Source organism: Lethenteron reissneri, chromosome 53, assembly GCF_015708825.2.
Source record: "Lethenteron reissneri isolate LAM-NWPU_2019-01 chromosome 53, ASM1570882v1, whole genome shotgun sequence".
Lineage (NCBI taxonomy): Eukaryota > Metazoa > Chordata > Hyperoartia > Petromyzontiformes > Petromyzontidae > Lethenteron > Lethenteron reissneri.
This window is the reverse complement of record NC_083831.1, coordinates 6,004,493-6,032,172: the sequence shown is the minus strand read 5'-3', so window position 1 is coordinate 6,032,172 and position 27,680 is coordinate 6,004,493. Positions and strand designations below refer to the sequence as shown.

The window sequence follows — 27,680 nt, the reverse complement described above, 5'->3', positions numbered from 1 at the left end:
AACTGCGCAGTGCGTTACGAAGGTGAAGTTAATAATATTCTTAAGATCTATCAACTTGCTACACGAGAAAACCAGGCTTCGTCACAGGCAGCCGAAACCCAGATTGAAGCCCAGGTTGTCAGCGGTGCACGCAGGGGGTCACAGATCCTTCGTCACAGCTCGGCTCTGGCATGGGACAGCTTGGGTTAGAGCCGCTCAGTTGCTTCCAAAGACGCACAAGTGAGCAGCTCAGCTGTGGCTTGGCTCAAGATGGCCTCTTGGAAATCCTGATGATGGCCAGGGCCAGCAGTGTGCATACAGGCCTCAACGTGTCCCAACTCTCGAGTCAACCGGACAGAAATAGTAACAATGATGCAATTCGTAACGTGCAAAATAATTCCCAGATGCGAGTGACCGTAACTCCCAAGGCGCGGAGTCAAGCTCAGTGTCACTCAAAAGCCGGGGCGAAGGAAGTGAGGGTGGGGGGGGCCTGTAAGTGTCTCTTAGAAGTCGGTGCAGAGGCAATCCTGCTGCTGTGAAGGTGCAGCGGGATGGTGGCCGCCACGCGTCCCAGAGGGGGCTGTCACAGAGAGAGGACACCTGGTCCTTGCTGACGAGAGGAGGTTGTCGTGAGTTCTACCGTGAGTTGTCGTGCAGGATGACGGGAGCCAAGAGAGATACGGGGGCTGCCACTGGAGAATCGATGCCCAGCAGTGACAACGTTGGTCTTTGGTGTAGAGAGGAGGCTATGAGTCACGCTGCTGACACTTCTACTGTTTGACGGCGTAAAATAAAACAAACCCCAACGTTGGTGTTGCCACACAAAAGAAAATACTATTTTAGTTACGCAATCCTTCCGGGCCAGTGCTTGCCAGCAGCACTGTTACCCAAACCCCATCAAGACACGGGATCGTACGACGCTGCTGCTGCTGTTGAAGTTTATTGTGAATTGTCAGGGCAGAGATGAACAAAAATGGTTCGCTCAGTCTATTAATTAAAAAATAAACGTTTAAAAAATTCTTGCAATGTTGTCTTGAGTGTAGAAATGCACACACACACACACCCCAACACACATGCGTAGCTGTGCGCAAAAAACACACACACACAAACATGTATACACACACCCAACACATGTATACCCACGCACACAACAAATATTCTCAGCATAGCCTTGTTGGGGCAGGTTCTGTTAGCGAGCACCTATTAAGGCCTGCGGGGCACTGGTAGGAGTGGTGTAGTCAGACCTAGCCACCTTCATCTCCCGGTGCTGATGTTTACAGACCACACCGTGTACTCACTTGAGGCTAAGTAAACCTAGGGCAGGTTCAGATAATTGCCACTCATGTTCGCTGTGGCCGGAAAATGAACTCGAGTAACAAAGGTGGCACAGTTGCGCTGACCACTATACGACCCCCTCCCCATATACACACACAAAAACCTTATATAAACACACACACTACACAGATGCCAACACAAAACACGCACAGATTCGCTCCATTATCCTCACATTTACACCAACTCATTGACACACACACCCTCACGCACAGATTCACTCCATCATTCTCACGCATGCACACACACACAATGACCCCCCCCCCGTAGCCTTTTTCCAGACTGTTGGGGAAGTGCTGTTAGCGAGCACCTATCAAGGCCGGCATGGCACACTAGGGGGTGGGTAGCCAACATCGCACCCGGCCGCCTCTGTCTCCCCAGTGGTGATGTTTACAACACACCACACCAGCTACTCATTTGAGGCTGAGTCGTACTAGGGGAGGCAACAGACCGGTTCAGATAATCGCCACTGTTGGTGGCCGTGAGCGGAAATCGAACTCGGGTCGCCAGATTCGGAGAGCAGTGCGCTAACCGCTAAACTACCGCTCACCACATACACACGCACACACACTCCTCTTAATACACTCGCACCATTGCTCAGAGCTCCCCCGCCTCCTCCTCTTCGCGACGGATCTCGTCTATGAGTCGCTGTCGCTCCGCCGCCTGACGCATCCTCATCATCACCACCGACTCAAAGTCTCGCTCCACGGGCTGCCGGAGACAAGGGGGACAAAGGGACACAGGAACACAAACACATGGAGACATGGGGGCACGGGGTCAAACTGGCTGTGTGTAATCCCAATTGAGTAATTTGCAGTAAAAATGTTCAGCATGAGGTTGTTTTTTGCCGATACCAGTTTCATTGTATGGGTTATTGTTTTTTTGTTACGGGAGCAAACCGGAGAAACCCGGGAGGAAACTAATGCAGAAAAGCGGGAGAGAGAGAAAACACACAAACTCCACTCGCTCACATTCTGCACAACAGGGGGAACAACATACAAGCTTCACACAGAAAGGCACCCGAACCGGAGATCGAACCCAGTCGCCATCTTGCCGCAAGTCACAAGCGGTGACCACTGCGTCAGCCACCCTGCCGCCATCGAAACCCGGCTGGGCAGCGTGAATAACCGAAGCAGTAAGAAGGGCAGCAGCGCAGCTCACCGGGGCGGTGCTACTGGTGGGGCCGCAGGGAGGGCGGGAGGAGCTGGAGAAGCCAGGAGGACGGCCCTCCAGCCACGACACCGAGATGGGGTTCTGTGCAAGGCCCAGCTCGTTCCGTGCCGCCAAATCCTAGCGGGACGACGAAGGCGACGGGCACGGCGGTGTCACGGCGCGACGAGCCTCCCCTGCCACTGTGCGACGGCACCGCGGCGAGTTCAATGCAGCTACAGCGCGACCACAGAGCAGCTAACTCACAGAGTTACTCTATACAACATGGACATATGGCATATCACTCATGGAGAGGTACTCTATACAACATGGACAACCTAGGAGATAACTCATGCAGAGAGTTACTCAATACAGCATGAACACACAGTGGCTATCTCCCTGTCTCACTCAACACAGCACGACCACATAGCGTGTACATGTACAGCCCTTAGTTAGTCCACTGCTGGATGAGGGCTTCCCCACACCGTGTGCGTCGTCGGGGTTATTTCACCATACTTCACCACTCTGGTCAGGGAGCGTTGATGAAGGTGGACAGCCTAGACACGAAAGTATTGAAGTACGGCGCAACTATGGCTATCGCCTCTGCTGCCCACCACATAGCCGTACAGCAGCAATCCGGGCAGTATCCAGGCTCAACCCTTGCTTAGCTTCCGAGATCTGGCGATATTGGCGTGTGATTCGGTCACAGGCGACCACGTGGCAGTCATCTCGAAACAGAAGAATCTCACGGCGTGTTGCAAGTAACAGCATCGCGGCGCGGAATTTCGCTCGGCACAGCACCGCACAGGGTAACACAGCATCGCACGGGGTAACACAGCGTGCCACAGCAGACAGCATCTCACCGCGCTCTTGGGTGAAGCAAACTCGACGATTGCCGATCCTTTCTTCTTGGCGGAGATGAGAAGGTTCATAACCTCACCGTACTGCGCGCCAATCACGAGCATCATCGTCAGTATCGTCATCGTCTTCATAATAATAATAAACATCTTCACCATCCTCATCAACAGAAAAATTATCACCATCATTATAAATAGCTTCAGCACTGTTATGAGACGGCCTGAAAAATAATTGAGCGCGTTTGGTATGAGCGCCATTCTTATAGCGCAAGGCGATCATCACGGAGAGACGCCGTGTGTCACAGGCACGGTCTGCTGTAGTTTTGTAGCTGGGAGTGATGTTGCTGCTGTGTGGAATCCCAACCGAGTTTATTTGCAGGTAAATTGCCGAATTTGCCAAAATTGAACCATTATGCCGGCACACAGCGGCCGACTAGTTTCGAATGACATCACGGGGATCTTTAATGTCTGCTGTGAAGCAGGCGGCGCTTATCTCATGGTCAGTAAAACCGCAATATTAACCAGGGGGGCCTGCCGGATTCCCATCTATGAACATCTGCAAAGAGCGGCGAAGGCGCCATCGCTGGGCCGTTTCACTACCCGCTGCACGACATGGGTCACACGTAGATAATTGGGGTGCCGCGGTGGCGAGATGTTAACTGCTTCGCCTGGTATACAGGAGGTCGTGGGTTCGATCCCGACCGACACCTGCTGTATATTTGGAGTTTGCGTGTCTTATCTCCATGGTCGCATAAAATTTTCCCTGGGTACTCCGGTTTTTCCAATCCACATTTAGTACCAACATGCGTCTAGATTATTTGGCTGCTATAAATCACGACGTGATAAGCCATTTCGCTGAGCTATCATTTGGGATGGCGAGGTCGCTTCTTAAAAAGCGCTATACAGCTCGGTGGGCCTTACCTGGCAAAATAAAAAACAGTTTAGTTTTATAGTTTAATTGATCTCCACGACTTCACAATCGTCACCCTCCCCCCAGCTGCCTGGCCGTGCGTTGCATCGCGAGCGGTCCAGCCACCACCCACCTTCTGAAAGATGACCATCAGCTGTTGCTCCGAGTATCCGCCGTTCGATTCGTCGTCCTTCTTGCTCTTCCATTTCACCTGGAAGGCAACAGCAGCACAAGCGACAGCATATACAGTTTATTTTCTTGTGTCGGTGTCGTTAAGAGTTTTATCATTGTGAGAGGACAGCGGGAGAGGGGGGTGGAGGCATGGGGACGGTGGTGGGAGACACCACCAGGGTGGTGAGGAGGAGGGTTAAGGATGTGGCGAGCGATGGCGAGGGAGTGAGGGGAGCAGAGATTCTGGTTTTACCCGGGTTCAGGCGTCAAGAATCCGGAATACACATTCAGTTTTGAAAAGGCAGCGACATCCTTGTGCCTACTACCACTCACTATAACTCGTAAATAATGTATTACATTTGGTATTCGCGCAATCATTATTAGAGTGCCAGGCGATCACCGCGAAGCAAGACGCTATGTTTCATAGACGCAGTCTGCAGTAGGTTCAGTCAGGGCCAACGTTGCTCTGTGGAAACCAAATTGAGTCATCTACAGGTAACTTTTCAAATCCGGCAAATTTGGGCCATGACGCCAGCACACGATGGCCGACTATAGAAACTAAACTAATTATTTTTTTGTATTTTACCAGGTAAGGCCCACTGAGCTATACATCTCTTTTTCAGAAGCGCCTTGGCCACAAGTGATATTTCAATGAATCGGCTAGTCACGTGGAAATGTATATAACAGCAAAATATTCTCAATGCATGTTTCATAATGTAGAGGGGAAAAAAAACTGGAGGACCCGGACAAAAATCCACGCAATCATGGCAAGAACATGCAAACTCCAAATAAACAGGCGTCAGTGTCGGGATTGAACCCATGGCCTCCTGAATACCAGGTGAGGTAGTTAACATCTCGCCACCCTGGCGCCTGAAGAGCTAGGGAGTGGAGGTGTAGTAAATAGCGCACTACTGCGTTACAAATCCGATGACCTGCATTTGGTTCCTGGTCACGGTTAACATCAGCGGTGGGCGATATCAGAAACTGGTCCTGGGTCTCCCCTAGGTCAACTCAGGCTTAAATGAGCACCAAAAAATTGGCATCAGATGACACGTTTGCGTGCCTGACGTAAAATCAAGCGTGAAACTGACCTTTAGCTTGGGTGTAACTTGATGTGTGGATGTGGAGTTGCCTGTCAAGAATACAAGTGATGACAACACATTGGTGAGGCACAAACGGCACACAGAATGGTGCGAAGTCGATTGTAGGAGCTGGCAAACAAGCAGCGCACGTGAAGATGGTCGATAAGAATAGACAAAGATTCCCCAAACAGCTTACAACAGACTGTTGGGGCAAGTGCTGTTAGCGAGCACCCATTAAGACCAACACGACGTACAAGGGGCGGTGTGGTTAGCACCCCCAAGCAGCCGCCTTTGTCTACCCAGTGTTGATGTTTTACACACTGCACCAGGTACTCATATAAGGCTGAGGCGACCTACACACAAAGACAAAGATCCCCCGTATAACCTTAACAGACTGTAGGGGCAAGTGCTGTTAGCGAGCATCTATGAAGGCCGGAACGGTGCACGAAGGGGTGGGTGGCCGGCACCACGCCCAACCGCCTTTGTCTCCCCAGTGTTGACGTTTACACGCCACACTAGGTACTCATTTGAGGCTGAGTCGACCTAGGGGAGGCCCACGACCGGTTCAAATAATCGTCACTGATGTTGGCCATAAGCGTGAATTAAACTTGAGTCGCCAGGTTAAAGAACAACGCGCTAACCACACACTCCCGCTCCCCACGACCTACACACATATACACACGCGCATACAAAGACACGTGGTCTAATCAGAAGGCCGTTAGTGCTCCGATTGGCACGGTTGACTACGTACGGCGCGAAAGAAGTTACACATACATACATTAGTTCAATGGTTAGGCTTGGCAGTCTGTGCCAGGTGTGGCAGTGTGGTTGGCGTTTGAGCCAGGGCTAGTGTGGGTTGTACCATGCGACCTATTTTGCCAGTATCAAAGTATGAAAAATAAGAATAGGTTCCACCATTGCTGGCAATAAAACAGGTGTTAAGATGTTCAAACACCAAACAGAAACCTTTTGTCAGGAATCGAGTCTGCATTAACCACACGTACTTGTGGCGAAAATGCAGCAAACATGCTCTGATAATTGTATTTGAAACTGATTGGGCTACACCAGAGGCAGCCTTCTTTGTGGCCTAGTCTCCACAGTGTCAGACCAGAGAACGTCAAAAGGCAAACAGGACAAAGACAATGCACGTATCAGAGCATTTACGGCTCAGGTTGAGCAGCTATATCAACGACAAGGCATAAATATTATCAGAGCATGTTTGTTTGCATGTTCACAACAAGTACGCGTGGTTAATGCGGACTAGATTCCTTGCAAAAGGTATCAATTTGGTGTTTAAACATCTTTACACCTTCTAGATTTGAAGCTTTCGTGACTGCAAGGATTCATACTCTTTGGTTTTTTCGGTAAAGTCACGTAGGTAAAACAATCAATAAAATAAAATAAATGAAAACAACTAAAAAAATTAACGTGACTTTACCGGAAAAAAAAGAGTATCTTTACACCTCCTGCTATATTGCCAGAAAGGGTCAAATCCGTTCTTATTTTTCAGTGTGGGTTGTGTTTGTGAGTGACCAGGCTCCGGGATCGGTTTACCGTGCCCTCTCTGCTCCTTCTGTCGCCGAATTTGCTCTCGGATCAGCTTCTGCTCCTCCTCGAGTTGGCGCGATCCCTCCTCTCTCAGTCGCTCGATCTGCAAGTGATGGCATCAATTCGAGAGGTTTATTAAGTTGCTGCTTTTGCATAAACCGTACATATATATTGTAAGACTTTTCACCCAACTTGAATCCATGTCAAGAGACAAACTATCCATTCGGAACTCTCACGCAGTAGTGCAACCCTTCATGTTTGAGAATGGCCCATGGAAGCAGATTTCACAGAGCTACTTCTGAATAAGTCAAGTTTGGGATTGTGACACCGGGATTTTGAGTAACACTGGGATTATAACACTGGGATTGTGAGTGACACGGGGATTGTAAATGTCGTGGGGATTGTAAGTCGCACTGGGATTGTGAGTGACACTGGGATGGTGTCATTGGGATTGTGAGTGACACTAGGATGATGTCATTGGGATTGTGAGTGACACTGGGATTGAGTGACACTGGGATGGTTTCACTGGGATTGTGAGTGACACTGGGATGGTGTCACTGGGATGTAGTGTCACTGGGATTGAGTGACACTAGGATGATGTCATTGGGATTGTGAGTGACACTGGGATTGAGTGACACTGGGATGGTTTTACTGGGATTGTGAGTGACACTGGGATTGAGTGACACTGGGATTGTGACACTGGGATTATGTCACTGGGATTGTGTCACTGGGATTGAGTGACACTGGGATTGTGACACTGGGATGATGTCACTGGGATTGTGAGTGTCACTGGGATTGAGTGACACTGGGATGATGTCACTGGGATGATGTCACTGGGATTGCGAGTGTCACTGGGTGGTGTCATTGCACTTTGAGTGACACTGGGATTGCCACACTGATGTTGCGAATAACTCGGTGACCGCACCTCTTCCTGAAGCCGCTTCGCTGCCGCTTCCTGCTCCTCTCGGCTGCTCCACGCGTTGCTTTCTTTCGATTCCAGGTCTGAAAGACAAACGCCGGGGTTTGTCTCACCCGAGTTCATCAGTTTCCCGCTGCCAGTCACACTTATATATGCTGAACTTCTTTCGCACCGTACGTAGCCAACCGTGCTAACCGAAGGTGCTAAAATATATCCGCACCCCAGCACTTAGACAATGACATTTGGATAGTTGGTTGGCATTTTTTTATTTCTTGCAATTCTGGTTGTTCATGCCATGTTATCAAGAGAAGAAGACATGTACATACAGCACCTCTCGCAGCAAGCAAAGCGTCACTTCGAGTCTGAGAAATGCCTCGTGCCGGTCGTGTTATCCGACCATGTTTCACCACACTGATCCGTACGGGTTGGTGAAGCCAGGGCGCATAGAGTTTGTCGCATAAAAGTACAGTACAAGAATGGATTTTCGCTCCACTGCCCATAACATAGGGCGCAGCCCCGCGTTTACAGCAGTCACCCGTCCAAGCACTATCCAAACTCATCCCTGCTTGGCATCCAAAAACATGACGGGATCGGGATATAATTCAGGAAAAAGACGACATATTTGGGCGTCAGAGTGGTGGAGTAGTAACGCTCGTGCCTCACAGCAAGAAAGGCCTGGATTCGATTCCTGCCTCGGGCGCCTTTCTAAGTGGAGATTCTACGTCTCCCCCAGTTCTGCATGCGTTTCCTCCGGGTTCTCCAGTTTATTCCCACGGCAAAATAAAAATAAAAATCCATTCATTGTCACTGGTATTGAGCCAAAACATTCCAGTGCTGAAGAACTACCTGCAAATTACTCCGTTGGGATTATGCGTAACAATGTCACCCCCCCCCCCCCCAGTGAGAGTTTCCTAGGTGAAGAGGCATCGTAATAATAATGCTGATTCTGCACGTGACGGATGTCGCTGGAGTGACGTTCATTAATCGGCAAGGCGGCTGCGAGAGTGGCTTTAAGTCAAGCAAAATAAAGGGTGACTAATATGATAACACTTACCCAGTTTCACCTTCTTTCGTTTTTCATCGAGATTCTTGGTCCTTTCGGCTGCGAGACGTTTCGCCCTTTGCACTTTATCATAGGCTGCCTGCGAATTCGTGCACAGGCCCATCACAGACACAAACACACACATGACACACGACACACGCATCACCCTTGCTCACTTAACACAGTACACGTACGTTCAATACACAACACTGGGAGTATTAACACGTGCCTTACACACACACACGTCCATGTATACACAACGGATACTCAATGACACAATACACAACTGATGGTCGACACAAACAAAAGCACACATGCCCATGCACACAGAACAGATAATCAATGCAAACACAACACATGTCAATGAACACACAACAAATGATTAACACACTCAACACATTAGCAATGAAAACACAGCACACAACTGATGAGCAATTCTGATACAACACACGTCTGTGCGCACACAACACTTAACCAAACGGCACAACAAAGACACACGTCTATGCACGCCTAACAGACAATACAAACACACCACGCACAAAACGCAATAGATTTACCAATGCAGACACAACAAAGACAAATATCCCCCGTGCAGCCTTAATAGACTGTTGAGGCAAGTGCTGTTAACGAGCACCTATGAAGACTGGCACGGCACGGCACACGAGGGGGTGGGTGGCACACGCCCGGCCGCCTTTCACAGCAAACACTAAAGAGTCCACTATCGTCCGCCCCGTTTCCTTTGCTCCTCACCCTGGCTGCAGCGTCCGTCAGCACTTCAAGGGCCCGGGACAGCTCGTGAAACAGCTCCACTGTGGGTACAGCAACACAGGACACACACTGTCATCACATCCCCTAGGCACATCAATAACGCATCCTTTTGCAATCGATTCCCAAGCTCGCGGTATGAGCATGCAGGGCACTGCAGTCATATCCACAGTCCATAGCGAGAAAGGGGTGGTATACTGGGTGTGGTGTGCCGGGGGGCGGATGTATTTTCCAGGTCGCTGACCGAGACAGACCCGGCGGATTATTAATCCCTGCATGTGGAAGAATCGGTTAAAATAAGTGTGATTTCAATGAATGTCATGGTATAAGCCAAGTCAAGATTGAAGGTAATTTACGGAGGTCGACAAAACCCGGCAAACTAGCGGGGGAAAATGTTGAAACATTACACAAGAGACGATGAAGACGAGGCAGGAAAACATCGAGTCGCCCTCCGGATCGCGACAATACAGCAAACCATGGGGTAGGTGAATCATTTCAGGGTAGAAATTGAGGGTAGGACACTTGACAGAGGAGGGTATGCCCCCTGATGGAGGAGCGTAGGCCCCCTGATGGAGGAGGGTAGGCCCCCCGATGGAGGCGGTTAGGCCTCCTGATGGAGGGTAGGCTCCCTGATGGAGGGTAGGCCTCCTGATGGAGGAGGGTAGGCCCCTGATGGAGGGTAGGCCCCCTGATGGAGGAGGCCTAACCGCCTCCATCAGGGGGCCTACCCTCCCCTTGATGGAGGAGGATATGCCCCCTGATGGAGGCGGGTAGGCCCGCTTATGGAGGAGGGTAGGCCCCCTGATGGAGGGTAGGTCCCCTGATGGAGGAGGCCTAACCGCCTCCATCAGGGGGCCTACCCTCCCCTTGATGGAGGAGGATATGCCCCCTGATGGAGGCGGGTAGGCCCCCTTATGGAGGAGGGTAGGCCTGCTGATGGAAGAACGTAGGCCCCCTGATGGAGGAGGCCTAACCGCCTCCATCAGGAGGCCTACCCTCCCCCTGATGGAGGAGGGTTGTCACTCCTTACCAGCACTGGGGTTGTCTGGGTTTTTGTCCGGGTGACACTCAAGTGCCTTTCTCCTGTACGCCTTCTTGATCTGGAAGGCACAGACACGCACACACACGACTCGTGCTTACACGGACAGAAATGTCTGCGTGGAGCTTTCTCCGCCGTCCTATATATGCTGTCCAAATAGAGGCGTCGATAAGAGGTCGGGATTAAGAGTTTAGGGGTTTAGGGTTGGGGGGGTTTGGCCTCAGGGGTTATTGTCATGGTTCAGAGTTAAGGGTTGGAGTTTAGAGGTTAGGGTTATGGTTTATGGGATATGGGTTGGCTTAGGATGTAGGGGTTACGGTTGTAGCTTAGGGTTAGGGATTATGATTTAAGTTTAGGGGTTATGGTTTAGGATGAATATAATTAGGGGTTATGATTTAGGATGAATATAATTAGGGGTTACGATTATACTTTAGGGTTAATAATTATGTTTTAAGCGTTTGGGTTTCGGGGTTATGCTTACAGTTTAGGGCTATGGGCTGGGTTTAGGGGTTATGGTTAAGGATTAAGAGTGAGGGGATAATGTTTTAGTTTGGTTATTAGTACATGATACCGCTTTGCCACGAATCTGCGTTGGCAGCATCCTGGGACGTTTCACGCGAACCTCCGATCAGCACGCTCGGCTACGTACGGCGCGAAAGAAGTTCAACATGCAAACATTAAAGGAGGGTTGGGGATGGGCGATATCGCTTTAGAACCCTTCCCGACACACAAGACAAAACGACGTACCTCCTTAGGAGACGCGTTCTCCTTGATACCCAGCAAGCCGTACAGATCCATCTGCAGGACATCTTTGCAGTCTTTGGCTGCCATGTGGCTGCCAAACCCGGCGCCGGGTCAAGCTTCTTCCTGACCTAACAGCAGCAGCGGCGGTCCCGACAGCGACCTACCTACCACCTCGTGCCCTCCCGACAGCGACCTACCACAAGTAACCACCCCAAGTCACAGTGTCTGCCGTCCTAACACAGACGGGCACCACCACCAGCACGACCACCACGACCCACAGGCCCCCAAGAACCACGTCCTCCACCACCCCCGCCGACTCCGAGTCCAGCCCCTGGCCTGGCACCACTTCCCAAGCAGAGCCGCGTCGCTCTTCCCACCGCCGCGTCCCTTGCTCCGCTGACCGCCCCAGACACAGGAGCCGCGGCCACAGCAGCAGCAGCAGTAGCAGCCCTGCCGCCGACTGCCCACTCCGCCTTCGCCGTGCAGTCAAAGAGCGGCCTGGCAGCGTCTCCACGCTAACAGCGCTCGTGTCTCTCGCTCTCGCTTCCACGCTCTCGTCCCCACCACCACCCCCTGGCCCAGTTCCTCTCTCCCCGTTCCTCCCTCTCCCGGCTTTGGCGAAGCGACGCCGAGGCCCCGCGCAGAGACAGCGGCGCCGTCTCTCGCGGCCCCGGGCGGCGGAGTTCGAAGGCGGAGCGCGGGGCGCCGACGAAGGCCTCGGCCCGGGAGTGCGACCACGCGCGGCCATCTTAGTACAGGACCGGCGGGGGAGGGCGGCCACGCGCGGCCATCTTAGTACAGGACGGCGGGGGAGGGCGGCCACGCGCGGCCATCTTAGTACAGAACGGGCGGGGTGGGGGGCCACGCGCGGCCATCTTAGTACAGGACGGCGGGGGAGGGCGGCCACGCGCGGCCATCTTAGTACAGAACGGGCGGGGTGGGTGGCCACGCGCGGCCATCTTAGTACAGGACGGCCCTCAGCAACACCACAAACCGCGAGCGCCTTTGGGAAGTTGAACAAATTTAATTTTATTTTGTGATTTTGGTGCAAACGCGACAAATAATAACAACGAAATGCAACGGGTTCGTCAAAAATCGCTGTTGCCTTAAAAGTAACAAAATATATAATGGGTCATATTACAAATGTTTTTTTTAACGTAAAAAATATTTGTTAACGTACAATGAAGGAGTGTTGCTTTCGCATATTGCACATGTTATATTTTAAAGGCGGTGTCTTTAAATAAAAACAATACACGAGTCTGCAAAAAGGCCGTTCCACTCACAACGCCGGCGCCTTCCCTACCCAAGATGGCCGCCGCTGCGCCGAACGAAATTTGTCATTCTAGATTTGAAGCTTTCGTGACTGCACTGATTCATACTCTTAGGTTCTTTCGGTAAAGTCACTTATGGAATTTTTAAAAAAATAAAATAACGTGTTTTAATTTATTATTATTATTTGTTTCCCTTTTCCCTACGTGACTTTTACCGAAAGAACCTAATAGTATGAAAATTGTCATGGCGGCGGGGGGGGGGGGTCCTTGATCACTATGGCGATCATGATGATGGTGGTGGTGGTTGTGATGGTGATGGGAGGAGCAGTAATTGTCGCCGTCTCTCGGTTGATCCCTGACCCCGGAATAAAAACAATAAACCACTGCTTCTACTACTGCAGTTGTCGCTGTTGCCCTGGGTTGCGGCGTTTGTGCCACTTTGAATGGCGCGGGGATTGCAGCGCCTGGTCAGCTTAATGGGTTTCATCGCTTAAATTGATTCTCTGGACTCGGTCACAACCACACACTTTCGTGCTGCCCTCTGCTGTATCAGTCTCATTACAGCCCTCATCCCACTGCTGCCCTCATCCCAGCGCTGCCCTCGATTCAGCGCTGCCCTCACCGGGAGTGAAAAGAAGAAGAAGTAGCAGGTGCCATGGCGAACGCGGCCGCTCTGGCGTCGATGGACTTCGAGGTGTTCGGCAAGGTGCAAGGTGGGGGAGACGTCGCTCCGGGTGTCTGGGAGTTGCCGTGGAGTTGCCGTGGAGTTGCGTGGAGTTGCGGGGAGTTTGGGAGTTGCGGGGTGGCTCAGAAGGGGTTGAGGCTGGGCTCGAATCCGGGCTTCACCCGCCCCCGACTGGGCCTCTCCACTGTGGCGAGGCGACGGACTGAGCGGTGCACGGCGGTCAATTACAGATCGGACGTCACGGGACAGCTGCAACTTGACCTCGTGCGGATAAAGGGGCAATTGCAGGGGAGCAATTGCAGGGGGGCAATTGTAGGGGGCAATTGCAGGGGGCAATTGTAAGGGGGCAATTGTAGGGGGCAATTGCAGGGGGGCAGTTGTAGGGGGGCAATTGTAGGGGGCAATTACAGGGGGGCAATTGCAGGGGGCAATTGTAGGGGGCAATTGCAGGGGGGCAATTGCAGGGGGGCAATTGTAGGGGGCAATTGTAGGGGGAAATTGCAGGGGGGCAATTGTAGGGGGCAATTGCAGGGGGGCAATTGCAGGGGGGCAATTGCAGGGGGGCAATTGCAGGGGGCAATTACAGGGGGGCAATTGCAGGGGGCAATTGTAGGGGGCAATTGCAGGGGGGCAATTGTAGGGGGCAATTGTAGGGGGCAATTGTAGGGGGCAATTGCAGGGGGCAATTGTAGGGGGCAATTGTAGGGGGCAATTACAGGGGGGCAATTGCAGGGGGCAATTGTAGGGGGCAATTGTAGGGGGCAATTGCAGGGGGGCAATTGTAGGGGGCAATTGTAGGGGGAAATTGCAGGGGGGCAATTGTAGGGGGCAATTGCAGGGGGGCAATTGCAGGGGGGCAATTGCAGGGGGCAATTACAGGGGGGCAATTGCAGGGGGCAATTGAAGGGGGCAATTGCAGGGGGGCAATTGTAGGGGGCAATTGCAGGGGGGCAATTGCAGGGGGGCAATTGTAGAGGGCAATTGCAGGGGGGCAATTGCAGGGGGGCAATTGTAGGGGGCAATTGCAGGGGGGCAATTGCAGGGGGCAATTGCGGGGGGCAATTGTAGGATGGGGCAATTGCAGGGGAGGGCAATTGCATGGGGGGCAATTGCAGGGGGGGGGGGAATTGCAGGGGGGGCAATGGCAGGGGGGGGGGGCAATTGCAGGGGGGGCGCTTCAGAATTAGTTCTGTGATGCCAACTTCCAGAGGTTACATGTCTTGTTCTTTTATTCGTATGGCCATTGTTGATGTAGAACAACGACACATTTACGTTGAGGTGGTTGATGAGCCAGATACTTTGCACTGCTTGCGTCGCGGGTGTGTTGCTGTGAAAACGTCTCCTCTGTATTTGTGATTCGGGGCACTGAGTCGTTTTTATTTATTCAATGTCCATGTGGTTGTGTTCTGTGTGCCCGCGGACAGCACGGTTTAGCCGATGCTTTCTGCCAGAGCTCTGGATGGAAATTTGTCGCATGAAATGCCGAAGCGGAACGTCAATATAATTTGGATTAAGAAGAAAAAAAGACGAAAAATAAAACTAGGTTTTACCCTTTTCCTGCAGTAAAACATGAGGTGGTAAGATGTTCAAACACCAAATAGATACATTTTGCAAAGCATCAAAGTCTGCATTAACCTCACATACTAGTGGCAATACATTGTGCAGCGCCTTTGACAGGCTGTATGAAGGAACTTACCTGTAGTAGCGTACACGTGTCAGCAGGGGGTGGTATGCAGGCCAGGTGGGATGGACAGGGCCTTTGGACCACTCGCATTCCCAGACCCAAAGAGTGGGGTTGGGGGATATTCCAGGGCCCCCTAGAACGTTCCAGAAGGGAGGCGTTGCTAGGGGCGGAGAGACCCTGGAGTGGGTATAAAAGCCGGACCCTTGAACGGGTTCGGCAGTCATCGTCAAGCCGAAGACCCGAAAACCTGAAGATCCAGCTTAGAATAGGACCCTGGAAACCCCCAGGACCCGCCGCCCTTCTAAGGGCCGAAACTGAGTGGGCCAGTGGTTGGACCCTGGGAACATTCGGAGGCCCGACGTCCTTCTAAGGGCTGAGACTGAGTGGGCCAATGGTTGGACCCTGGGAACATTCGGAGGCCCGATGTCCTAATTGCCGAGACTGAGTGGGCCAGTGGTTGGACCCTGGGAACATTCGGAGGCCCGCCGTCCTTCTAAGGGCCGAGACTGAGTGGGCCAATAGTTGGACCCTGGGAACATTCGGAGGCCCGATGTCCTAATTGCCGAGACTGAGTGGGCCAGTGGTTGGACCCTGGGAACATTCGGGGGCCCGACGTCCTTCTAAGGGCTGAGACTGAGTGGGCCAATGGTTGGACCCTGGGAACATTCGGAGGCCCGATGTCCTAATTGCCGAGACTGAGTGGGCCAGTGGTTGGACCCTGGGAACATTCAGAGGCCCGACGTTCTTCTAAGGGCCGGGGCCGAGTGGGCCAGTGGCCGGGACCCAAGGACCTTGGCTGGGTCGGGTCAGGTAGCCTCCCCTAGGTCCCTCCAGACGGAGAGCTGAGATAGAGAGTGGTCCCAGTAATACAGGCCACGATAGCCGGAGGCTGTACCTCTCCAGGTATCGGGTGGAAGGGGCCGTTACCCCTTTTGTATTAGGGACCCTGTGTTAAATAAACGTGTTGCCTCTGAAGAACCGTTTCTTTCTCATCTTGGACCCACTACACGTGCAAACAAATATGCTCTTAATAATGCATGCATCGTCTCTCTCCCCGTGGTCACGTGGATTTGTCTCCGAGACGTCCGGTTTTTCCCTCCACATTTAGAATCGACGTGTGTTTAGAGCATTGGCTGCTATACATTTCCACGTGATAAGCCGCTTTGTTGAGCTGCCATTTGTGGCCAGGTCGCTTCTGAAGAAGAACTACGTAGCTCAGTGGAACTTACCTATCGTTAGTTAATAGTTCAAAGGTGTCCGAGACGGGCATTGCAGTGATACCCAGAGGGTGGTAACAAGGAGAAAGTCTAAAGTCGGATGGCATTTGTGATAAGACTGCTATAGCGGCCTTTGGAGTATGGTTGTTAACTTTACAAAGGCTGTGGAATCTGTCGGAAGGAAGCAAGCGGTGGCAGGGTGTGGTGGCATTATTGGCAATGGCCTCTTTCATTTGGCCGAGCTACTAAAACCAGTTTTGTTTGAGCAGTGTAAACCCAACCCTGTACTCACTGACTCTGACCCGTGTCTCCTCTGGTGCTTTGTTTTGCAGGTGTCTTTTTTAGAAAGGTAAGCAATTTTCACGTCACTCACTCTTTGCATTTAGCCCCCTTGGTTTATTTTAATCGGTAAGATCTATTCAAGCAATTATACACTTGCTGCCTGTTTGAACTTCTACATTGAATGACATTGAGTGAGTCAAGAAAAATAATTGCCGGGCACGGCGGCACATGCCTCTGAGGCAAAGGGTTGGTGGAACACAGATTTGTGAAACGCCCAAACCCAGTCGAGTGTGAGGTGGCCAACGAGATGGCAGTACTGTAAGTGGGTGATTGATCCCATCTGTGCAGACCTTTGAATGTACGTTGTGGGGTTTTGTCCGGGTACTCAAGTTTCTTCCCGTCTGTCAAACACTGCTCTAAAAGGCCATGTGGTCACCAGGTGACACAGAGGTCAGAAGTCAGAATGCTGTCTGCAAGTGCTGCCTGGCACAAGCGCAAGGCACTTGACAGAATCCCTGACGAAGGAGGGTAGGACCCCTGAAGGAGGAGGTTAGGGTCTCCGATGTCCTTATACCCCCACCATGTCCCTGTTTCCCTATGCCCCCCCCCCCCATGTTCCCCTTGTCCCCATGTCTCTGTGTTCTCATGTCCCTGTGTCTCCATGTCTCTGTGTTCTCATGTCCCTGTGTCCCCATGTCCCCCCGTCCCTGTGTCCCCATGTCCCTACATCCCCCCGTGTCTTCATGTCTCTGTGTCCCCATGTCGCCCTGTCCTCACATCCCTGTGTTCCCATGTCCTCATACCTTTGTGTCCCTGCCGTACCCCCCCCCCCCGTATGGCCGTGGAGCAGCACACAAGGCAGGAGGCAATGCGGCTCGGCCTGGTGGGCTGGGTGCGCAACACTGAGCGGCACACGGTGGAGGGGCGTGCGCAGGGCCCGCCAGACCGCACAGAGCAGCTGTAGGTGGCTGCCCTACTCCCACAGCAGCAGCAGCAGTAACAGCACAAGTGTAGTAGAGTTACCTACTCGATGTTCACAAACAGGGAGAGCTAATCGTTGACAAGGTGTTCCCGCTCTTTCTAACGGTCAGGGTCTCACAAGCTGTGAGAGCTGACCGTAAACAAGGTTTTCCCGCGCGACCAAACGGTCAGGGTCAGATAGGGTGAATTGAGATCCTAAAGCAGATTGGGAATGACCAATCACAGGGTTCCACAAGGTGGCCGGGGATTGGACAACTCGGCTACGAACAAGTATAAAGCCAGAGCGCTCAGAGCTCTCGGGGAGTTCGACTACACGAAGACCCAAGACGGCGGAAGAAGCCTAGGACCCTGGACCAAGCCCTCCAGCCCTTATAAGGGATAGGGTTCAGAGTAACCAGTGGTCGGGGAGACATCTCCCTAGGTCCAGTCAGAGGACATTGAAAGGGCGGGATATTAAGTAGCCTGTAGGGTGCGGAGGCTTGTACGTTCTGAGTGTAACGGGTGAGGGGACCGTATACCCCTCAGTGCATAGGGACTGTGTTCATAAGACGAATAAAAGTGTGTGCTACAAAAGACGTTGAAGAGTCCGTCTGTACAACACTACACAAGTATCAGCAGGAAAAATCCCACCGTGTATCTCTGGTAGCGAATGTCTGTAATCCAACACCGTGGAGGTGTGGGTTGGTGAATCACACACACTAATACGTGAAACTCCCAAAATCCGCTGAGCTGCAAGGTCGCCCTCTCCTGGCTTGCCAGGGTATGATGGCAGTACAGCAAGTAGGAACAGCGTTGGGTCAATGTCGGTCCAACGGTTCCAACCGCATTCCAACGTTGGCCCGACAGTGCCCTGCATTCCCACCCAACTTCACCAACCCGCACTTGACCGGCGTGGTGAAGTATGGTCAAATATCCCTCTGTTTGCCGTACGGCGTGGGGGGGGGCCCTCATTGTCCAGCAGTGGATTGACAAAACGGACCATACAAGTTTGCGTGTCCTAACATGCGACGTTGCACAACATTCGAAGACCGCGACAAAGTTATGCGTATACTCATTGGTTCTTTCGGTAAAGTCACGTATGTAGAAATAAAATAAAAATAACATTAAAATAGATCACGACGTTTCGAACACAACACAAGCGTGGGGAGAGTTGCACCGTGAATCCCCGTCTCTTGCGATGACCTGTCATACTTGCCTTTGTGCTTGTCTGCCCGCAGGAAGGTGTGGCTGAGCACAAAGGGCAGCCCCAAAAGCCGCATCACCCGTGCCGAATTCTCGTCGGAGCGAACCGTGGAGAAGGCAGAGTACAGCGACTTCCGCGTCGTCAAATAGACGCCGCGAGGGGCCGGATCTCCCCTCCCCTCTACCCACAGGGTCTTTATAACCCTGGCTAACAGCATGCATCGTTTTGTCATTGCGACTTAATCAGGTTAGGGACTGCGGTGCTGGCTTTAGCCCTAACTTAGCCCAACGTGAGGCTAAACCAGGTTGGGGCAGTGGTTCGAGCCTGGTCATTAACTCAACCCCTAACCCAGCCAACGTGAGGCTAAACCAGGTGAGCGCTGTGGGTTCAGCTGTCGCCCGGATATCAAAACTCAACCCAGCCCAGTATGCAGTTAAACTGGGTGAGGACTGTTGTTCTTATCCAGGCCTGACGAGAGGTGGAGAAAGGAGTTACCGGGGTATCGGGGGGTACTGGGGGTACTGGGGGCCCTCCCCAGGACAAGATTGTTTAATTTATTTTTATTTACATGATGTGGGCCCCTAGCAAAGGTGATGTACTGGGGCACCTGGTTCTAGCCCTGACTCTTTCACTGTAAGCCTAGCCCAGCCCAACAAGGAAGCATGCAAAAAACAACAACAAGGTTAAGGCTGTGGATCTATCCATGACCATGACTCTAACCCGCACACAGTCAAATAGCGAGGCTAAATCTCAATTAGGTTAGGGCTATGGTTTTAGCTCTGGCCATGCCCCTTAAGCCTCGCCCCAAGTAAGCCTAAACCACACAGTTACTGGCTCCTGAATTAATATCTATACCTCGACATCATGCATCTTCTGCCTTACGATAACACGTACAATTTTACATCCACACCCAGCCCTGACCGCTAGTTGTACAATTAATGCTTGGACGCTGCCTGGTTTGTTTGAACAAAAAAATGTGAAAGGCAGACGTACCATACACACAGGGATTGTGCAATGTTTTCAGTATGCGTTTTGTTTAGCAGCAGCAGCAGCAGCAGCAAAGTCGTGTGTAGCTGTCGGCTTAAAATACTTTTATGTTCATTTGCTGTGGGTTGGGTCTCCCAGGGTTTGGGCAACCCCTTTACTCAAGGTGGCCAGTATTCTCTGGTGTAAGTCCGTAATAGCAACACAACTCTTAGCTTCACTCAACGTGGCCAGTATTCGCTGGTGTAAGACCATCAATCATTTCCTGTCATCAATTTCGCTTTCACCGAATTCACGCATCACAGATGTTCCCATTGCTTCCTCTCTTCTATTTCATTCACCTCATCTCGCCCATTACATTCACACGCTGTACCGCTGTTAATTCTTTGTAAAGCGCCTTGGTTAAGGCGCTGTATACATTCCGTTAAGATACGATAGCAACACGACTTTTAGCTAAAGTTCGGTTCGTATTTGATCATCGTTACGAGAGTTGTGATCTCTACCATCCCGATAACGCATAAATGGGAATGAAGGCGCACAGCTATAAAAGCAAACAGGCTGACACTTTACTTCAGCTGGTAAAGCTAATTGAGCTAAACAGCTGTTAAGGACTGACCACAACCCAACGGTGGTCGGTTATGGCGGCAGTTACAGGAAATTGCACTTGCATAGTTAAATATAGAGACAGAGTTACATGGAGAGCCATAGTTACATAGAGATCCAGAGATCCACAGAGCTACATAGAGATCCACAGAGTTACATAGAGAGCCATATAACTACATAGAGAGCCATAGAGTAACACAGATTCAGTGACACAGAGATTCATAGAGTTACAAAGAGACTCGTAGAGTTACACACAGACTTATTTCAGCTGGTAAGGCCCATGGAGCTCAATAGTTGTGCTACAAAGACGACCACAGGCCAAGGCCATCTTTGTTAGTGAGCAAAGACAACTTTAAAATGTGCCCCGAGTGTGCGTGGCCTGACTTTATTTATTATTTATTCATTCCTTCTCGGTGGCTCTTAACAATTTTGCTTTCAATGCCTCGTCATATATTCCCAGGGCCATTGTCTCCAACGCAAGAGATGGTGCGCTGCAAAAAAAAAAACCACCGTGAACTCCGGCTAGTGGGCGGCCTAGCCACTCGGCCTGCGTCCTCGTTCCGTGGCGAGCGGCCCGTGGCGAGCGGCCGGCCCAGCTGGGCTCGGAGGAAGCGCAATCGGCTCGGAGGAAGAGCATTCGGCTCGCGAGCGAAAGGGCGATCCCAAGGGGGATCGGCAACCAACAATAACGAGAAGCAGACACTTTCTTTTTTTGGTTCGAATTCGGTAGAGAGCTCGATATTTCAAGAGCCGCAATGCACGTGAACACACACGGGGCACATGCGCTACGTCACGAGGGAGCCCCGTAAGAGAGCCGCAGGTTGCAGACCCCCTGAGCTACAGCCGCTCGCAATCGAAACGTCGCAAATTCTTCCCCTATTGGTTATCGACTCGGCCCATCATCCCGTTCCGGGGACGTCCCATAAAGCGAGTACCCCGATTCCGCTGGAGATTAACACATCCAGCGTCGCCGGGTGTTGACGGTGCGGCTCTGCTCTCACGTAAGAGCCACCCCCCCCCCCCCAGTGGCAGCTGCCCCTGTGCGGCACGAGGTGACTGCGATTTGGCAGGAGTCTGCCAATCGGGGAGGGGTGAGGGACGATGATTGTTTTCCGTTACGTGTTGTGTGATCCCGTTTGAGTTATATTGACAATGTCATGTTGGCTCGGGACCCCCATTTCTCCAGATGCCCCTCCCCCCTCATCCCTGTTGTCAAAAATTAAAAACTTTGCCCAGGCATCTTATGCACGTTGAACTTCTTTCGCACCGCACGTAGCCAACCGTGCTAATCGCCGGGGGTGCGGGATATAGATCGTACGGAGTGTTATTAGATTCACGAAGTTCGTACAAAGATCCCCCCGTGTAGACTTTACTTAGTAGACTGTCGGGGCAAGTGCCATTAGCAGGCGCCCGTGAAAGCCGGCGGCCAAAACCACACGTGGCCAATGCCACGTCAAGTTGGTGTCGAAGGCTCGCTGATGGCTGGAGGTCACGGGATAGACCCCCAGGTACCATGGGCTGACCGAGACGACTGGCAGATGCACCGCCTGTGCTCCCCACTCTGCCAACGTTCTACAGCGTCTTTTATCCGCCCGGCGCTCCGCTTGTTGTTGTGAGCGTCGTTCCCCTCTGTCCTCCGTTGTTGTTGGAGGGCGACTGCCTCCCAACTGCCCAGTAGCGTTCCAGGTCGTTTCTCTCTCGAGGCGCTCTGTCTCCCTTCCTCCGGACGCGGGCTTGCTTGTTTAAAGGCAGTGCTGATGGTTTCCTCTCCCCCATGAGACACTCGGCAACTCTGAGCGAAAGCCGAAGTAGATTTTTGAGTGAGAGCGTGGATTCGGGGGGGGGGGGGGGGGGGACCGCCAACATCGCTGCGTGAATCAATGGACTCGTCTGTGAATTAATTGATGAATAAACGGATGAATTGCTGAATTAATCCTTGAACTGAATGAATCATGAACGACTTAAATGCTGGCGAACGAAACGCTCCGATGCTGCCCTCTGCTGGGAGCGCTCGGACTGCGTGAGCCTCGGGTTCAATTCTAGGTCAGGGACCATCATGCAGCAGCACCACCATCCATGCATCATCATCATCCATCACCATCCATGCATCATCATCCAACCATCATCCATCACCATCCATGCATCATCATCCATCACCATGCATCATCATCCACGGATCATAACCCATCCATCATCCATCCATCACCATGCATCCATCATCCATGCATCATCATCCATGCATCGATTAAGGCAGTCCCATACCTGCGTGAACAGTTGCGCAACTTGGCTGCATCGCAACTGAATCGCTTACACGTGGACGTCCGAGCAACCGGTTGCGAGCGATTGCCCGACAACCTCCCAGCACCGACTGACCGATTCTGTCTCATCCGCAGTGCAGGATTATCCTCGTAGCACAAGTCGCTACAAATGTAGCTGCGGGCCCCGCACTTTAAGGGCCCCGCGCTAAATGCTTTCAAGCTATCAATTCCGTTTCAGTGATTCTGCACTTGCTCTATTACTATAGTATTATACCGCCTTCAACTTTTATGAACGCGATTTGTCGTATTATCTGGGCTGTATAGCAAGTGAAAAATATACAATTACTATGCAAGTAAAAAATGTGCGTGTTTTAATATTAACGTTGTTTTTGTATTTTAGGGCCCCTTTATAACAATATATGCTCCAGGCCCTGCACTCGCTTCACCCGGCAGTGGTCATCCGCGCTGCGTGCCGGTCACAACCCCTGCTTCTTACTTCGCGCTGCTCCACGTTGGAACTACCTCCACCATCCTCCACGTCTATTGTTCCCCCCCCCCCCACGCTTTTATAATATCGCCTCTCTCAAATATACATTTCCACACGATGATGATGACGATAAGCCGCTGCGTTGAGCTATCATTTGTGATTGCCAGGGTCGCTTCTGAAAAAAATCTCTGCACATCTCAGTAATTTTTATTTTATTTTACCTTTATTAATTTTAATGTTTTACCTACGTGACTTTACCGAAAAAACCTAAGAATATGAATTCAGTGGGCCTTACCTGCCAAAAAAAAATTAGTTAATAGTTTGTATCAATCACCTAAGGAACTCCGACTTAAGTTAGTTTAACACGTAGGCTTTTAAAATCTGGCTGTCGCCTGATGAAGCTAGTTGTAATTACTGGCGAAACGTCGTACTCAAATTGTAAATGTTGTGGCTTGGTTCTCCAACACATCCGGTTAGTGCTGTACTAGTGACGAATTGGCCACGTTCTGTTTACGTGACAACCCTTACTAGCTAGCTGTGTCGGATGGTGGCGGGTTACCACCACCACCTACCACGACCCTGTACCATACCACCACCACCACCACCTACCACTACCCTGTACACCACCACCACCACCTACCACTACCCTGTACACCACCATCACCACCACCTACCACTACCCTGTACACCACCACCACCACCTACCACTACCCTGCACATCACCACCACCACCTACCACTACCCTGTACACCACCACCACCACCTACCACTACCCTGTACACCACCATCACCACCACCTACCACTACCCTGTACACCACCATCACCACCACCTACCACTACCCTGTACACCACCACCACCACCTACCACTACCCTGCACATCACCACCACCACCTACCACTACCCTGCACATCACCACCACCACCTACCACTACCCTGTACACCACCACCTACCACTACCCTGTACACCACCACCACCTACCACTACCCTGTACACCACCATCACCACCCACCACCACCTACCACTACCCTGCACATCGCTTTGGGAGTGAAGTGTCAGGAACGCATCTCTCCCCCCTCTCACCCCGTACATAAACCGAGGGGTATCTCTGTACCTGCAATTACTGGGGGGAGATTTTGCCCCCCGGTTGCTAGCTGTACAACAACAACAATAATAATGATGATGTTGTTGAGCGCTCTGGGGGAGGAAGAGGTAACTCAGAAGCCTTCCATGCCCTGCCCTAGTTGATTTACATCGCTCGGACCGACCACACAAAAAACGACCACAGTGACACTCGCACGTAGAGCTCTGATGATGAGAACGGGGCGTTACACTCGGCTGGAAATAGCTCGGGGGAGCGGGGTGTGTAGGCGATGGGCGTGGAGACTACAGCCCCCAGGTACAGGTTCCACGTGTCCTCGTCGTCATGAGCGCTGCACGTAAACTCAATGCCAGCACGGCGGTTCCATCTCACAGCACAATTCATATTATTGGGATGTCATCTGAACACTTCAAGTTGAAAACTACGATGTATTTTAAAAATATATATTTTAACAGGTCGGGCCTGCTGAGCTGTATAGCTCTTTTTTCAGAAGCGACCAGGCCACAAGTGATATTCTGATGTTTTAATTGATGATGTTTAAATTTAGTTGTTTTCATTTTAATTTATTTTATTTCGTTTTTTTTACCTACGTGACTTTAGAGTATGGATCCTTGCAGTCACGAAAACTTCAAATCTAGAATTAGCACAAATGATAGCTCCACGAAGTGGCTTTTATTGCAGCCTAATTCTCCAAAACGCGTGGTGATGTTGATTCTAAACGTGGAGGGAAAACCCGGAGGACCCGGAGAAAAATCCACGCGGCCACGTGGAGAGACACGCATCGGGCTCGAACCCACGACGTCTTGTAGACCAGGCGAGGTGGCTAACATCTTGTCACACGCCATCCGTGTTGATTTTGGGGGGCACTCACTATTTTGGGGGTCACACACCAACACCTTATCCTGGGTGTGTTGGGGGGGGTCATGACGGAGCCGGTGCCTGAGAAGGTAGGAATGAGATCATGTGGTTATTTTAGTTCATTAAAGGTTGGGACTCACAACAACAACAGCAGCAGCAACCGCCACAACCAATCTCCCCGTTGATGACGACGGGAGACACCTGGGGCTGCCTTGTTCCGGGCTGTCCGGAATGAGATTTGCAAGCTTCGATGGTGAGAAGAAGACGAAGAGGAGAGAAAACAACGGCTACGTTACGTTTGGGTGGCATGGTCATCACTCGTAGATACATGTATATAGCAGCGCCTTAATCCAAGACGCTTCACAACAAGTCTAAACGAGTGGGATTATTAAAAGTGTCGGTGTAGTTATGGTGGCAGGAGGACAGGTGGTTAAGGAGGGGTTGGGGTAGTGACAGGGGTAGTGAAAGGAGTAGTGATAGTGGTAGTGATAGGGGTAGTGATAGGGGTTGGGGTAGTGATGGGGGTAGTGATAGGGGTGATAGGGGTAGTGATAGGGGTAGTGATAGGGATAGTAGGGGTAGTGATAGGGGTAGTGATAGGGATAGTGACAGGGGTTGGGGTAGTTAAAGGGGTTGGGGTAGTGAAAGGGGTTGGGGTAGTGACAGGGGTAGTGATGGGGGTAGTGATAGGGGTTGGGGTAGTGATAGGGGGTAGTGGTAGGGGTAGTGACAAGAGTAGTGATAGGGGCTGGGGTAGTGACAGGGGTAGTGATAGGGGCTGGGGTAGTGGTTGGGGTAGTGATAGGGGTAGTGACAAGAGTAGTGATAGGGGCTGGGGTAGTGACAGGGGTAGTGACAGGGGTAGTGAAAGGGGCTGGGGTAGTGAAAGGGCTTAGAGAAGGTCTGTTCGCAGCTGGGGGTGGTGGAGGCAGGGCGTAGCAGCAGGATAGGCAACGCGAGTTGTTTCAAGGGAAGTGCCGAGCCATCTCGTCGTGGTTGACGCTGGTCCTTGTGTGTGCAGGGTGGGGGGGTGGAGTGGGTTCCTCTGGCGGGGAGCGAGACGGGAACGACGGACGCAGGGTGCCTGACGCCGCCACTTTGCCACGACGCTGCGGTCGATGGGGCTGGAACGTCGTCACCAACGCGTTCAGTGCGCAGCGTCCGACTCTTCACTCCCAGGGTTTCTTTTCTTCCCACCCCCTCCTCCACCTTGCTCGTCACCAGTGGCACTTCAGTTGTCAGCCGGCCCACGACGACGACGCCGCCGACGCCGCCAGCCTCAGGGCTCTCCGGTCGCTGCGAGACGCGAGCTTGGCTTCGTTTTGTGCGCCGCGCAGCGATTTGCGCACGCGGGTGGCAGCGATGTCCATCGTGGCGAGATGAAGCTTCCTCCCCTCGTACTCGCCACAGCACCCTCGCCTCCAGATGAGCCACGGGCGGCTACGTACGGTGCGAAAGAAGTTCAACGTACATACCCCCCAGGTCACGCTCTTGTAAACGAGACTCCCAAATCGGTGCCCTTGAGAATTCGCCCTGGAGGAGGGGTGGGGTTGGGGTGGGTGTAAAACAACATTAACTTTGAACTCGCAACTTGACAACACTCGGGCGTGACGAAGGCAACGATGGTGCCCCCCCCCCTCTCGGCGAAGCGAAACATCTGCGAGGCGATGGTGCGAGACCGCCGCCGTCCCGAGTGGGGGGCACAGCGCGCTCGTCAGCCAAGGCGGCGTGGGGAAATTCCAAACTATTTTTTTGTTTTAAAAAACTTTCTTTGGTAATTTTACAAAATTTTGTATTTTTATTCCCATCTCTCGTCGTTCGCACTCTCTCCGAGAAACGAGTCTGCGCGGTACACGTTGACATTTTATTGTTTTTTTTATTGCTGGTAGAGTGACGCAGCTGCGTGTGTGTTTGTGTGTGGCCAAAGGAAACGCGAGTTTGTCGAGAGGGGAATCTGACGGCACAGCCATTGGGGGGCCGAGGGAGCGCGTTGAGTTCGGGGAGCCTCGCGATCGCTGTGAATGTGATTTCGGATTGGAGGTCTCCGCCCTCGCAGTTCTCCCCACTCTGTCGAGATGGCCAGAGTGTTGCGGAATTTTTGTTCACGTTTTAGGCATTACATACCTATAATTGGCCAATAGCACCTTCATTCATAGAGGACCGCAGAACTTGGGGGGAAATTTGGCACCGGCTCACCACCTGGCTTTGCCGTCTTCTCCGCTTGTTCTGTGGTTCCTCCTCGCGCCTCTGAGTCGGTGTCTATCTCTCTCCTCTCTGTTCGGGAGTGAGCGAATGAGTACTGCATGGCGGCTGCACTTATAAGCAGTGCCGGATTATCGTAGTAGCTCCGTATGCTACGGGCCCCGCACTTTCAAGGGCCCCGCGCTAAATGCTTTCAAGCTATCAATTCCGGTTCAGTGATTCTGCACTTGCTCTATTAATATAGTACTATACCGCCTTCAACTTTTACGAACGACTGGGTGTTTAACGTGAGCGATTTGTCGTAATATCTGGGCTGTATAGCAAATGAAAAATACAATTACTTTTA

At 51.8% G+C, this 27,680-nt stretch overlaps 2 protein-coding genes across 2 annotated transcripts; one reads left to right on the top strand and one right to left on the bottom strand.

Moving 5' to 3' along the window:
- Positions 1–903: 903 nt before the first annotated feature.
- On the bottom strand, positions 904–12,227 carry DNAJC17 (DnaJ heat shock protein family (Hsp40) member C17). The gene is made up of 11 exons (XM_061573787.1): positions 11,541–12,227; positions 10,785–10,854; positions 9,740–9,798; positions 9,002–9,089; positions 7,954–8,030; positions 7,035–7,131; positions 5,490–5,530; positions 4,361–4,438; positions 3,324–3,404; positions 2,473–2,601; positions 904–2,022 (listed from the first exon to the last, which is right to left on the bottom strand). The coding sequence occupies exons 1-11, from the start codon at positions 11,622–11,624 to the stop codon at positions 1,909–1,911; spliced, it is 918 nt and encodes a 305-aa protein (XP_061429771.1). The 5' UTR covers positions 11,625–12,227; the 3' UTR covers positions 904–1,908.
- Positions 12,228–13,100: 873 nt separating this feature from the next.
- Positions 13,101–22,332, top strand: LOC133356364 (acylphosphatase-1-like). The gene is made up of 4 exons (XM_061573843.1): positions 13,101–13,521; positions 16,727–16,743; positions 17,527–17,636; positions 18,875–22,332. Exons 1-4 carry the CDS (start codon positions 13,464–13,466, stop codon positions 18,987–18,989), a joined length of 300 nt encoding a protein of 99 aa, XP_061429827.1. The 5' UTR covers positions 13,101–13,463; the 3' UTR covers positions 18,990–22,332.
- The last annotated feature ends 5,348 nt before the right edge of the window (positions 22,333–27,680 follow it).

Bases quoted from the DNA above. Each gene is read 5' to 3' on its own strand.
- DNAJC17 (XM_061573787.1), bottom strand. From the start codon at position 11,624: ATGGCAGCCAAAGACTGCAAAGATGTCCTGCAGATGGATCTGTACGGC. The intron at 5,531-7,034 runs GTAAACCGATCC...TATTCTTGACAG, and splicing joins GAAGGAGCAGAGAGGGCACG to GCAACTCCACATCCACACAT. The intron at 2,023-2,472 runs GTGAGCTGCGCT...TGTCTCCGGCAG, and splicing joins CCACCAGTAGCACCGCCCCG to CCCGTGGAGCGAGACTTTGA.
- LOC133356364 (XM_061573843.1), top strand. From the start codon at position 13,464: ATGGCGAACGCGGCCGCTCTGGCGTCGATGGACTTCGAGGTGTTCGGC. The intron at 17,637-18,874 runs GTAGGTGGCTGC...GTCTGCCCGCAG, and splicing joins CCAGACCGCACAGAGCAGCT to GAAGGTGTGGCTGAGCACAA.